This window comes from Netta rufina (genome assembly GCF_964035555.1).
Source record: "Netta rufina genome assembly, chromosome: Z".
NCBI lineage: Eukaryota > Metazoa > Chordata > Aves > Anseriformes > Anatidae > Netta > Netta rufina.
Genome location: NC_140126.1, coordinates 60494205 through 60507745, shown reverse-complemented (window position 1 = coordinate 60507745; position 13541 = coordinate 60494205). Strand labels below are relative to the sequence as shown.

Sequence of the window (13541 nt, the reverse complement as noted above, 5' to 3'; positions counted from 1 at the left end):
TCCAGTTTTATGTCATGTGTGCTCTACAAAAGACCTTCATCTGTACATTCTATTACACTGGTTGATAATGCCTGGAATTCCAAGCTCGATTTTTATTTTGTGAGGGGTGGGAGTGGCCTGCATTTGAGGCCTTATTCACAAATTCAAATGGTGAATTACTGAATATCCCGTGGAACAAAAAGGTAAAACTGAGTCGGTGGTGAACTGGAGTTGGACGTTCATCTAAACCACCTTACTGCTTACATATCTATTTGGGAAAATCATGTTGTGTTTTTTTTAATTACTATTTTTAAGAAAACAAACTGGCAGAGAAACAACTTTGGAAACTGCTCATGTGACTGATCACAGAGTACCGATTCAAATATTCAGAGTTTTCTGCACAGAACTCGTAGCTTGAAAAGCACAAAACTGATAGAGCAGAAATACACAAGTAGAAATTAGTTCTAAATCATAGCATACCTCTCCTATGTCTTAGAAGATAAGAATGATTTTGAATGTTCAGTGTTTCGTGGTGGTTATAGTAGGACTCTGGTTCCTGAACCATCTGAATTTGGGTTTTTAGCATGAAAGATGCTGTTCACACTCTCACAGTTTTAGAGTTCTTCTGTTTATAAGGTTGAATATATTTCCCATACCACAAGACATCAAGAACTCCACAGTCATGGTTCTTTGACCACTATTGACTTCATCAGAGGAAGTGATGTAAAGCCGTGTACGTTTTACTCTCCATTCAGTGTGTAGTTGTTCGTATACTTCAGAATTTTCAGAGCTGGCTAGTTTGTTTGTTAATTGAAAACCTCTCAGTTTTAGAATGTAGACTACAATAGAATGAAAATATTGGTAATGAACATACCAGTTAATTGGATTGTAACTGAAATTTATTTTCTTTTTCTGGTTTATTAGAGTGTTTTCTTGTTTTGAACCTGAGTGACTAGTAAGACTCTGATCTTCATTTAGATTGTCTTAAATCCAAATTCAAAAGATCTTCATAGCTTTTAACCACAATAATATGTTACAGGAAATCACATATTCCACAGAACTGTTCCTAGAAGACCATGTAGCATGCAATGTTTACATTCTGTGTGTTCCAGAGTAGTATTTGTCATTTTAATTTGACTTAAATACCTGAATTTAGGTGAGCTTTATCTTCTAATTGTATTAGTTATGTTAATGATTTTTATATAATAAAGTAAAATCAATATGATGACATTTTCTTCAAAGGCATGACCAAGGTTAAAGTAGGCAAGGAAGATTCTTCATCTACTGAATTTGTAGAAAAAAGAAGAGCAGCTCTAGAAAGGTAATATATGCATCTAAAACTTGTTTAGCTTCAACATGACTTGTAAGATACTTTGCGGACTCTGTAACTGGGATCTGGGCCATCTGTACCTAGGTGAATTCTGGAGGCTGCATGCGTCTCCTAAATCTTTGTAGGAATGTGTGTAATTCCTATTAATAACTGGAAATGTAGATTTATTCATATATGGGATTAAGGCTACATCTTTTCAAACTGGTAAGTGCTTAAAATTGAGATTGCGGGAATCCAGTAATCAGAACTTTCTTCATCAGTTTGCTTAGGCATTTTGTTATTCAGGAATTAAGGCATTTCAGAAATATGTCTCTTTCATAGAAAGTCAGCTGGCTGGGAAGGGAAAAGGGTGAAAGAGACCCTCAGTCACTGGAAACTAAAGTGGTGCTTTGATGACTTGCAATGTGTAGTTGTGACTAGCTGAATTTTGGTGAAAAAAAAAAAATCACCCAGCGCTGGTATCCAGCTAATATTGTTAAAGCATCTCTGCCCCATAAGGGTACCTCTGTAGATATACTGCATCATCCCTTCTTGTTGGCATGGGTAAATAAAGATGTTTGAAAGCAACTAGAAAAACTTGTGCAGATATACAAACTTAATTTTAGTATGATTTTATTTTATGCTGTAGCTGTGATTGCATCATTTGAGAACAATATTCCATATAACAACGGTTGTAGTTAAACGGGAAAATTGAAAGTGGAAGGTTTTAGTTTGTCTCCAGGGTCCAAAAGCTCAAGAACTTCATACATCATCCGTTTGATATGTCTTTTGACATATAATCTTAATCAAAATACATCTCTTTGGAATCATGTTACTAATATCTTTTTGTTTGCTAAATAATAGAGCATCCAACTGATATTGAACCTCAAAAATCTCAAATACTGATAGGATGTCCCATTTTACAGTTATTTCTCACTGAAAATTGGCATGTGACAAAATTTCCTTCTTAAAATTGCACACAGAAGTTACTAAAGTAGTTCTGTCACTTGGTGTAGAACTGCAAAGCACGTTGTTCATGCTTAAATAAGTCTGTTCCTAAATGAATGGTGCTGTGAGACAAAGATGGAGTAACAGCTGGGATTGGAGTAGATAACTGAGCAGATGCTTCCACACAGCTTTGTCAATAACAAAGATGACTAGTTTCCCCCTGGGTTGCTCGTTTGAATGACTTGGACAAGTTTAATTCATTAACTTGTATGCATGCTTTAAATGCTCATTTGGCACTTATTTGCTAAAGGAATTCTACTGGTATACAGGTTATAATAGATGTTAAGTGTGCCTCCTATACTGGGGAGTGAACTTGTCAGGACTTTTTGATGTTGTTAGGAAGACTTCACACTATTACATCTCTCTTTTTTTTTTTTTTTTTTTTTTTTTTTTTTTTTTTTTCCCTCAGAAAGACTATGAAAATCTTATCTGGCAAGGAACAACTTTTTCATCATGCCAATTTTAACTGGCTTTTTCTTTCAAAATGAAAGTTATCTGCCTACCATGGTGCTCAAATGGTATTCAAAAGCAGTGGTTTTGTTGTTTGTTCCTAAACCTAAGCAAAACATTACTGTGCACCAAAAAGTCGAACCAAAGACATCTGCTTCAATTTGCTTCAGTGAGCCCAGAGCAGAGGGGAAAGTGGGCAGCAAAGCAATGTGCCTGATTGAGTTCACTAAAATTCATGGCCTAGAATATTGAACTTACATACTGCAAGTCTGCCAGATACCCTCAAGCGACACTGCCAGTTGTGTCCAAGGAAAATACTTGAAACCTCCCTAGGACTAAGGGTTATTCTGTAGCAGCAGATTTCTAAAGAAAAATCTCTTCAGCTGCCTGCCATGTCAACTTTAATGTGTTGAGTGTTTGGAAGAGCAAGGAAAAGTTGAGCAATCCATTGAGTGAAATAGTTTCACTGCAACCCTTAAGCTTCTTTAGGAAGAAAATAAAAGTATCTGGTTACCATATCTAATGGCAGATGGAGAAAATACCCTGTTCATTGTCAGTGTACTCATGCTTTCAGTTGAGTCCCTTTCCACATTTCTAAGGTCACTTTTTAAGCAATTTGTGAAGGTAATGGGTTGGGTCTGGCAATTCACAGCAGAGGCTTGGGAAAAATTAAGCTTTCCAAAAGGTACAAAGTGCTGTTGATAGTGTTCTGTCAGAATATTTTAATTGGCAACATTATGTACTTAGGCTCCCATGACATTTTGAAGTACTACGTTTCTATAAAGCACTAATGTGACACTTTGTCCATAATACCAAAGTCAGTTATGACAAACTTAGAGCAGTTTTTAGTGGAAGAATGCTGTTGAAATTTCACTCTTTAACCCGTGCTTGTTCAATAGTTATTAGATCAACTGGAAATGCAAAAAAACTGCAAAGGAAAGGAGCTGCATTAATTTCACTTCTGAGTGGATGAGTCCTGCAGAACTACTTGGGGTTGAAGGTCTAGTCTAGCCAGCAAATAAAGAGCTCATAGCTAGAACACAATCAGCTCATTTTTTTCAAGACTTCATTTTATTCTAAAACAACTGAGGCAAAATTAGCTGTAACAAAAAACCTGTCTAGTGCACTGTGCAAGAATTTTTAAACAAGCTCATCTTTTTGTTGTTGTTGTTTTCTTTTTTTCCTGGCCTAAAGTGACTGTTATTGGAGCAGGAGGATTTCATTTAGCTGTCAAAAATACAAAGTATAATATTTTAACACTGCACGATGTACAGGTATGGCAGATCCCACCTTAAGGAGTTTCTGGTTTAAACAAAGTAGTTTAGAAACCATAAACTTTGCTGTGTTGTGTTATGGTATGCAGTGCATGGGGCTAGATCATTTTTAATCAGAAAGTTCAGGTTTTGTGGCAGCCTTGCTGGACTAAGACTTCATTGAATGTTCAAACTGCTTAGTGGTGCTAGCCTGTAACTCTTTGTAGCCCACAGCCTAAGCATATGTTGGAGAAAGGTGTCAGAATGCAGAAGTATGATTTGAACACTCAGCAGAGAAGCAAAAGGCTGAAGGGGCAGAGACTGAATTGTCCTCTGAGTGTTTAGAGGTGACTTTACAGGAGTGTTCAAGCCCCATTAGATATTGAGGGAGACTGCGTGCTGCCTGTATTGTACCAGTTCTTTAGATGAAGGACACTTTCCAATGCTGTCAGTCACATTAAATTTGTTCTGTTATCTAATATTTTAATTTTTAAAATCATAGGTATCTACAGCGAACAGTAAAACACCCAACCTTGTTACAAGATCCAGATTTAAGGCAGTTCTTGGAAAGTTCTGAGGTATTTAAGTTCTTTAAAGTTCTCCTATTTATTTCTAGATATGGTAATATTCAATATAATATATTATACTCTCTTTCTGTTGAGACCTAATCTCATAAATTCATAAGAAGTAAAACTAGATTGTACCCTTCATGGGACAGAATTGCAGAAGGCAACCTAGGTAATAATCTGCCTGTGCCTCTGATGAAACATTGTCTGATAGTGCTGATAAAGCTGTCTGCTTTACAGTGACTTCTCAAATGAGTCAGTCTGTACAATTTTGAGTGAAGCTTGTCATGCATACGGTGACGATCTGTTATTGAGGTTACTGATAGGTAAGTAAGATCAGGAATTAAGCTGACTTGGAGATGGGTTTCTTGCCTCTACAAGTCCAACCTGATGTTTGCTGGGGGGATAACGTGATCATGCTTGCAGCACTGCTGGCCAGGCTAGGAGTTTTGTGAACAGAAGACTTCAGTCAGTAGTGCAGTGAAAGTCTGGCACCTTTCACAAAATTAAATGTATTGCTAAAGATATTATATACCTCTATACATGTGCATAGTGGATTTTCTGTAACATTGTCTTTTGGCCACTGTTGATGTCTTAGCTATGCTAATAAGTTTGAAGCCTCACTACTGACAAAAGCATCACTGATAGATAACTAAAAGTGGTTTTGTCAACACTGCTGACAGGCAAAATATTACACGTGAAAGGTAAATGGTCTGACATGGGAGCCCACCTTGTACAGTGTATTTAGACTAAATTGAAAATAATATTAAATTACTATTATATTACCCTCTGAGGATTTCTGAATACCTAAACAATACACAGTTCTGTCAATGCTGATGAGGTAGGTTTTGAAATCTGTCTTCTATTGAAAAGCAAAAATACATCAACGTTTTATGATCAGTATACAGTGCAAATCTTGCATTATAATGAATTACTTCACAGATTTTTTTCTTCTAATTTATTGTAAATCTAAGCTTCGCTGCTCCTGCAATGGCAGATTGTTCTCTGTAGCATATAGGTGGCTAGTTAGGACCTTTGGCTAGTTCATAATAACTTTGGACAAGTAGGTTGTTTGTTCCATTTAAATGTAAAGATGTAGAAGAAAAGTAAATAGTCTATATTTTTAAGTTTTCCTCTGAGAATGTAAAAGTAGTAAATCTGAGAAATTAGATTCCACTATATTGAAACACATAGGACTAAAGAAAACACTATATCCTTTTCTTTCCCCCTTGTGCCCAGTTAAACCTCCATCCTTTTAACCAGTCTGTTTGCCCTTATTTGTCATTCAATTCCAGCTGCCGAGAGCGGTTAACACCCAGGCTCTGAGTGGAGCAGGAATATTGAGGATGGTGAACAAGGCTGCCGACGCTGTCAACAAAATGACAATCAAGATGAATGAATCAGATGCAGTAAGAGCTGATTTTTCGACTTGAATAATGAGACGAATTAATGAGGCTCAACAATTGCATTTTAAGGCTGTAGAAGGAGAAAATGGGTTATTAATTTGCTTATTGGCTTGGATTCTTAACTGTGTCAGTTGACCACCCTGGCAGTACATGGATAATTTGCTGCTTTAAAACAAGAAATGTTGCTGGTAATCTAATTTGTAATGCTTGACTCTTTCATCTTTTGTCAGTGGTTTGAAGAAAAACAGCAGCAATTTGAGAATCTGGATCAGCAACTTAAGAAACTTCATGCCAGTGTTGAAGCATTGGTCTGCCACAGAAAAGGTAATTTTGCTTTTATGTGGCTGCATGACCTTACGTGCTTAAAACTGTGGGAAACGGTGATGGTCTTAACTACTAAGTAGAGTTATACAGTAAATTTTAATGAAAAAATCTTACAATTACGCCTGTTATTGTAAACTGCTCTTGCACTTTTGGTATACCTAGTTTAATCTTTATTTTATTGAGAATATCTGTTATCCCTTCTGTTGAACATGAAAGTTGCTGCATTTGAGTTGTTTTCATCTTGCAGAGATCTAACACCATATCTAACAAGTGATTCTACTACAGTAGACGTCCATAAACATATCTCTAGATCTCATGGCAAGATCAATTTCCTTCCAAGCAAAAAGTTGTTGTATAAATCCATTTAAACATCTCATGATTCAATATTGCTTCAAGTTTAAATTCTTAAACAGGAATTTTTTTTGTTTTGTCCACATAATGACATATCATTAGCTACTGTTAAGGTAAACTTTTCTGGAAAGATAACTAATCATAGAACATCAGCTTTGGGCTTGCTTGTATTACAGAGAAGCAATGCCTGTGAGTTTGTTTTAATGTTTTAACCACCCGTGCATCTGTTTTGTCAAAGATGGATATTAAATAATTAAAAACAACAACAACAAAAATATATAAAAAACCAACTCTGACTTGTAGTGTGAGTAAGACCATAAATGTGCCTTTTTACCTTACTGCATCAAGACAAAATTTTGAGTAGACTTGCAAAACTGTATTTTAAAAAGTACATGAAGTTGCTTTTTCACAATCCTCCCAGGAATCATTCTCCGTAGTTAAATAAATAAACAAATATTTGTTCAGATGTCCTCGAGATTAAAGAGTATTTTAAGAATTAATGAAAATGGAAAATAGATACACTTGTTTGCCGTTGATTTGACAGCTGCTTGGAGATTTGAGGAAGCAAGGATTTTTTTGAGAGATGTATTTAAATTGTAAGTTTTAAATATCTGAAGACGTTTGTTTTTGCTGGCTTTTTTTTTTCCTACAAACATTTCTGGTGTTCTAGTGATTCTGCAAAAACAACGAAGTTAAAAACAAGCCTGCACTTTCAGTTCTTAAGTGATTGGATTAAAATACGTGTTCAAAGGTCCCTCATAGGAGATAACTTTGTATAGGAAGGCTTGCATGGGATTTGATGAGATAATTGCCTTAGTTAATGGATAAGCTCAAATCTTCAGCTCATAGATGCCAGCCATGCTGGTGTCTGTTGTTTTGGTTTTGTTTTTTTACCTAATGTTTGTCAAAACATGGCAATGTATTACGTTTGGCATGATTAGAGGTACTTCAGTCAACAGTCCAAAAGAAATAAATTCCACTTGTGGTGGTGAAATGCATAGTTTTTTTTTGCACTGTCAGCTTCATGAAACAACTGTGCTGTAAACCAGTTCAGTTTGGTTTGAAATTGTTCTGTAGCTTTCTTAGCTTTTGTTTTATGGGCTTGCATTTTACCTGAATTAGGTCTTTTGGATAATAGTCTCATGACAGAGTAAATGTGACATTAACAGGCTCAGGAAAACATTTGTGGGTGGAGAGTTTTTTGTATACTATTCTCCTATTTTTGTATACTGTTCTCCTAAATGTAGTTTCAATGTGATCTCCTCGTGTATTTTGTCATGAGCTTTGGAAATACAGCTTGCATTTTTCAGTTGGTGAAATTAGGGTTGCAACAGGCAGAGATCTCTGCTCTGGTGATCTATACCATAGAGTAACATAACAAATTAGCTACTTGTACTGAGTGTTACTTCTGTATTTCAGAACTTTCAGCCAACACAGCTGCCTTTGCTAAAAGTGCTGCCATGTTAGGTAACTCTGAGGACCACACTGCTCTGTCTAGAGCTTTGTCTCAGCTTGCTGAAGTTGAGGAGAAGATAGATCAGTTACATCAAGAACAAGCTTTTGCTGATTTTTACGTATTCTCAGAACTGCTTGGTGATTACATTCGTCTCATTGCTGCAGTAAAAGTGAGTACTGCTAAGAAAAATATCGGTTTTAGTGTTTAAAGTCCCACTACTAAACTTTGAGGTACAAGGTAAATGAATGCTTGTGTGTTTGCACATTTGTTACACAGTTGAGACTAAGTTTTTGTATTAAGTTCCATCTAAATAAAATGAATGAATCTGTGATAGTTATTCCAATGATAAAAATGATCGTTATAACTGAGAATGTATTTTAATTCTGTAATAATAGGATCCAGAAAAAATGTAAATGGTGAGCATCTACCTTGAGCAGTACTAATTGTGCACAGTATTTGTGCACACTATGCTATTATATCTAAGCAAGAACATAATTTGGCAATATTTGTTGGATAGCCAAAATCTTCTGTAAATGTGAAACAACTATAATTCGTGGATCTACATTTCATTTAAGAAAATACTGGACTTTAAGTCATACTGTATAGTATACTTAGGTTTTGACATGGGAAAGGAGCGTAAGAATTTTATCCAGAGTTATCTTTGAACTTACCAAATTGTTGTATCTCTTCCTTTGTCTCCTCTCCCTTTCCTCTGTTGCCCCTCTCTGCCATCGTTGTTTGCTTGCTTTGGTAGTGTTTTGGTGGAATGAGGAACAAAAAATAGTTTGGGGCACAGAGGTGTTTGTTCTGAAGGGGCTTGAATGTCCATTGTACATGGTGTTTAGCTGTGCAAGCGTGCTGTCAAACGAAGTACAAGAAGATGTAGTAGACATAGTGGAGTTTCTTTGAGTATAGTTGTTCCAGTTTTATACAGAAATACCTTCTTATACTGTAAATTTAGATAGCTCTAACAATTCCAGTTGTTTAGTAAATTAATGCATCATTACAGGGTGTGTTTGATCACCGAATGAAATGCTGGCAGAAGTGGCAAGATGCTCAGGTTACTTTACAAAAAAAACGTGAAGCAGAAGCAAAGCTCCAGCTTGCCAACAAACCTGATAAGTTGCAGCAAGCTAAAGATGAGATAAAAGAGGTAATGTTATCAAACATTATTTTAAAGGTCAGACTCTCTGCATTGACTCATTCATTTTGCATTAATGCACTACTTTATGCCATTTTTATTTAAGCACCACTTACTCATTTGCTGTTTTCCATATTTATTGAAGTTGTTGAAACTAATTTACGGTAAAAATATGCACAATTGTTACTGATTGTAAGATCTGTAAGGCGGTTGAATACTGTCTCTACAGAGTCTGGGAGACGGGAGGAGGGGAACATGGACAAGTTAAATTGCTTCTAATAGTTAACAGATGACTTGGGTAGGCAGTGGAGTGTCTTCTGGCTTTTAAAGCTAAGATCTCACAAAAACTAATGGAGAACTGTTCCCATGTTTTGCTTTATTATGCAGCATATCTAGCCATATATATGTATATATGGTGTGATTTCAGTAAAAATAAACCTTACGTATTGAAGTGTCATAACCTATACACTTTTTCTGTCATGCTTCACTAAGGAAATTGAAGAGGTAGGACAACTTAAATAATTAACATTAATACATTCTGATTATGCACCAGTATTCTCTCATTAAAAAATGGGAGAACATCATTTTAGATTTCCAACTCTTATTATGCAGTTATTTTGTTTGGCTTCTTCATTGGTCACTAACCACAATCTGCTTTGTTCTTTCTGCACTTCAGTATATTTTGCATATGGTATTGAAGTTTCTCATTAACTTGGCTTTCTTATTCTTTAAAAAAAAAAAAAAAAAAAAGCCACTGTTTACTGGCAAAACTTACTGTCAGTCTTATGTGACCACATTCTTGTTGGTTGGTACTCTTGATGTGACTCATCCATCCACAGTGCTACAAGTGAGCCAACTGCTCAGCCAAAATACTTCCTGAGTGTTGGGAGTAGTAGGAAATAGTGATTCCTTCTCAATCCCAATGTGAAAAGAATTAGCGATGCTGTTCCTAAGAATTTTTTCCTCTTTACTGGATGAGTAGAGAAGGTTGTTAGTAAGCCCTCAATTTGAATCTGCTGGTGGAAAGATTGCTTCCATTTAAATAAACTCAGAGTTGCCAGATTCAGTGGTAGTAGTCCTTGTGGCAGAGAAATTGCGGCTTGAATGTAATCTGTGACAGTTATTTTTTGCAGGAAAAAAAAAATATCCTAGAAATACTGTATTGAAAAGTGTAAATTCCTACATGTCAGAAACTATAGGGTGGCAGACCATCATGCAGTGATAATTTATACTAAACCTGGCATTAGGAGGTGATGAAACAGGGATGGGGGTCCCCTACACCTATAGAGCCTTGCACTGAAATTTCAGGTGCCCCTAGTTGCAGTGGTAGAATGGTACAGTCTTAATCTACCCTTTTCTTGTCTGAGTTTTGTATTGTTTCAGTGATTAGATAACTGTTCAGGCTGTGTTTCCCTGAAGCACATCCGGTTACGACGTATTATATGGCGTCATAAATGTGTATCTGAAAATAAGGGAATTCTGGAAAAATGTAAACTAAAGATAAAAATATCAAGATATTTATTGGAACGGGTAGATTGTGTTCATCTCATAGCACAGCAGTAAATTGATGCTGCAACACAAAATGCCTTTGTGAATAGACAGTACCGCTGGATTGCTGACAAGAACATGTTACATTAGAGTATGTTGCTTCCTGGCAGCCTTTTTCTGAGAAAGGTGGCTGTTACTGGGTCACTTAGCTCCCATGATTGGGTTAGTATGTTGAGATGAACAGATACAGTTGCATTTTTGAAATGTTAGCCTAAATGAGTCTGTGGTGTCAGGCTGATGGTCTTTTTCATAGCTACCTACACAAAGGGTTTGAATTTAACAATATAATAGGTATGTAAAACCAAGGGCAAAAGTAAGCCTACTAGTTACAAGGCAACGTATACGATAATGATCTCTTACTGTGTAGCTGGACATCTTTTCCCATAAACCAAGAACAAATATAAGCTAGTGTCATGTAGTATTTTTACATGAATACCACACTCCCAGTATGGCATAACCCTCAGGCAACATCACCTTATCTGAATTTTCCTTTTATGATCTTACCTGCAATAGCCTTTCTACTCCTCTTGTATCTTCGGTCACCACTGAAAAAGAGAGTGTGTGCTTTGGTTTTAACTGCAAAACAAAACAAAAGGCATTGTGAGCTTATCTGTAATAGAACTATGAGGAAGATAAGGATATACATGACTGTAGGCAGAGATGATGTTTGGACCTGATGGTCTTTTCCAACCTAAGTGATTTTATGAAGAAATTAGGAAAGTACAGGGAAGTGACTTCCCAGACTCTCGTATGTTTGATTGGACAGGCAGTGACAGGAAGCTTACTGGTTTAGATTCTTATTAGAGCAGTGTTTATGAAGGAAATGGCCAATAAAGCTTTAGGGATTCTTTTCCTTTGCTAAACAATCTCTTAAAGATTTTAAGTATTCCCGAGTGACAATAGTGAATTATTTGTCATCTACAGATGTCACTGTGATAGAGATACCATCATTTAATGTGATGTCCTATTATACAAATATTTTGAAATTGTTATTGTTAGACTTTCCCTTAAGTATGGAAAAGGACAAACAGGTCCTTTTCAGCTCCTGAATGACTATCATTAATACATGAAAATGTTGAAATATTGATGAACTGAATGGAGAACACAGTTTCATTTCTGCATGTCTTTCCTTTGCCAGTGGGAGACAAAAGTTCAGCAAGGGGAAAAAGATTTTGAGCAGATCTCCAAAACCATTCGCAAGGAAGTGGGAAGATTTGAGGCACGTATAATTCTGAGTATATGGCATTTTTACTTTAGATAATACTGATGTTCCATGTAAAATTGGTTAATGCCATAATTTATTTATTAACAGAAGGAACGAGTGAAAGACTTTAAAACTGTTATTATCAAGTACTTAGAATCATTAGTGCAAACACAGCAGCAGGTAAGATAAATTTTAAGTTTTGTACAAGTTAATATTTAATGTTACATATTAGGTTAGTTAAAAAAAAAAAGACGGGCTGTAAGTGTAGCGGTTCCTAAAACAAAAATAACTATTTCTAGTCTGTATGGTATTGGAGAACACAGACTGCAGTTTTCTAGCTATTACTATGCTCCTTTGCACAGCTCTATTCAGGCAAGCAAGGGAGAAGCTCCTGTAGGGATATGGGGAATGGAGCTTCTTGTCTGTTTTCCTTCTAAAACTGAAGTAATACTTGAACTTTTAGACTGGAATAAGTTGTAATAAATACGTACTTTGAATTATTGAAGAGGCTTGCACACGCTAGAGGTAAGAATAGCAAATTAACCTGGCAAATTCTTTATAACTGTATTCTGTAGTATTTTGCTCAATGTGTAATAATAACTGTTGTTTGAGCGAAGTTGTATATTTTTTACTTGTATTCTCTTGCATAATGTAATAATGTAAATAGATAATATGATGCATCTGTGTTCTTACTGAATTGAGTGGAGAGAAGTTTGCCACAAGAAGAGGAAGGTATATGTGTTTTCTTTTCCAACGGTACTTAATAGTACTTAATAGTGATTTTTTTCCCCATTTTCTTCAAGCTAATAAAATACTGGGAGGCATTCCTACCTGAAGCCAAAGCCATTGCCTAAAAGAAGGATATTCCAAATGACAAGACACTCTGGATGTTTGTCCTGGATAAACCTAAATTCCACAGTGAAATCACTTTAAATCATCCAAATAAACCACTATATATTTTATGAATTAACATGTGGCTTTTTTATATACTACAGCATTTTATTAACAAGCTGCATGTCCTGACCCTCATTGAAGTGGACTGTGGCATGATGTTCTGCAATACATTGCTGAATTGAACACTATTGTGTCTTAATACTTGCACTAAAATGTGCACTGCAAGGCCAGAAAGCTGATATTTTTGTTCTTTACAATACAATGTTCTGTAGTTCGTTTACCTGATCTTTATGAAACAAATGTAATTGCATCGATTAATGTTCACTCAAACATTCCTGTACAAAATCATGTTTTTGTGATTACAATAATAAAGGGATGTACCTTGTGAAACATTAAACACTGCCTTTGTGTCTGTAGATACTTATTGGTGTTCTCAGAAGTAGTATTCATAACAATTTCAGATTGTATCAAAGGCTGAAGCAAATTCAGTGAAGAATGGTGAAGATGGTATTAAAGAGGCACAGGCAAGTATTTGTGGTAAACTGTTTTGTAATTCTGATTCTCTTTGTTACAGGTATTCTTTTAGCTGAAGTTTATCAGTGCCCTGGTAAAATATAATGCATGAATACTCAGAGACAAAAGACATGCATTA

At 35.8% G+C, this 13541-nt stretch overlaps 1 protein-coding gene across 2 annotated transcripts in view; it reads left to right on the top strand.

Annotated features, from left to right (window-relative positions):
* The window catches only part of SNX2 (sorting nexin 2), a 33901-nt gene extending 20610 nt beyond the window's left edge, over positions 1-13291 (top strand). For both annotated transcript variants that reach the window (XM_084304825.1, XM_084304826.1), the window contains 9 exons: positions 1222-1300; positions 4502-4577; positions 5861-5974; positions 6202-6295; positions 8066-8271; positions 9112-9255; positions 11930-12010; positions 12104-12175; positions 12799-13291. In XM_084304825.1, coding sequence (XP_084160951.1) covers positions 1222-1300; positions 4502-4577; positions 5861-5974; positions 6202-6295; positions 8066-8271; positions 9112-9255; positions 11930-12010; positions 12104-12175; positions 12799-12849 — 917 coding nt within the window. In that variant the 3' untranslated portion in view covers positions 12850-13291. The remainder of the gene's footprint in view (positions 1-1221; positions 1301-4501; positions 4578-5860; positions 5975-6201; positions 6296-8065; positions 8272-9111; positions 9256-11929; positions 12011-12103; positions 12176-12798) is intronic.
* The last annotated feature ends 250 nt before the right edge of the window (positions 13292-13541 follow it).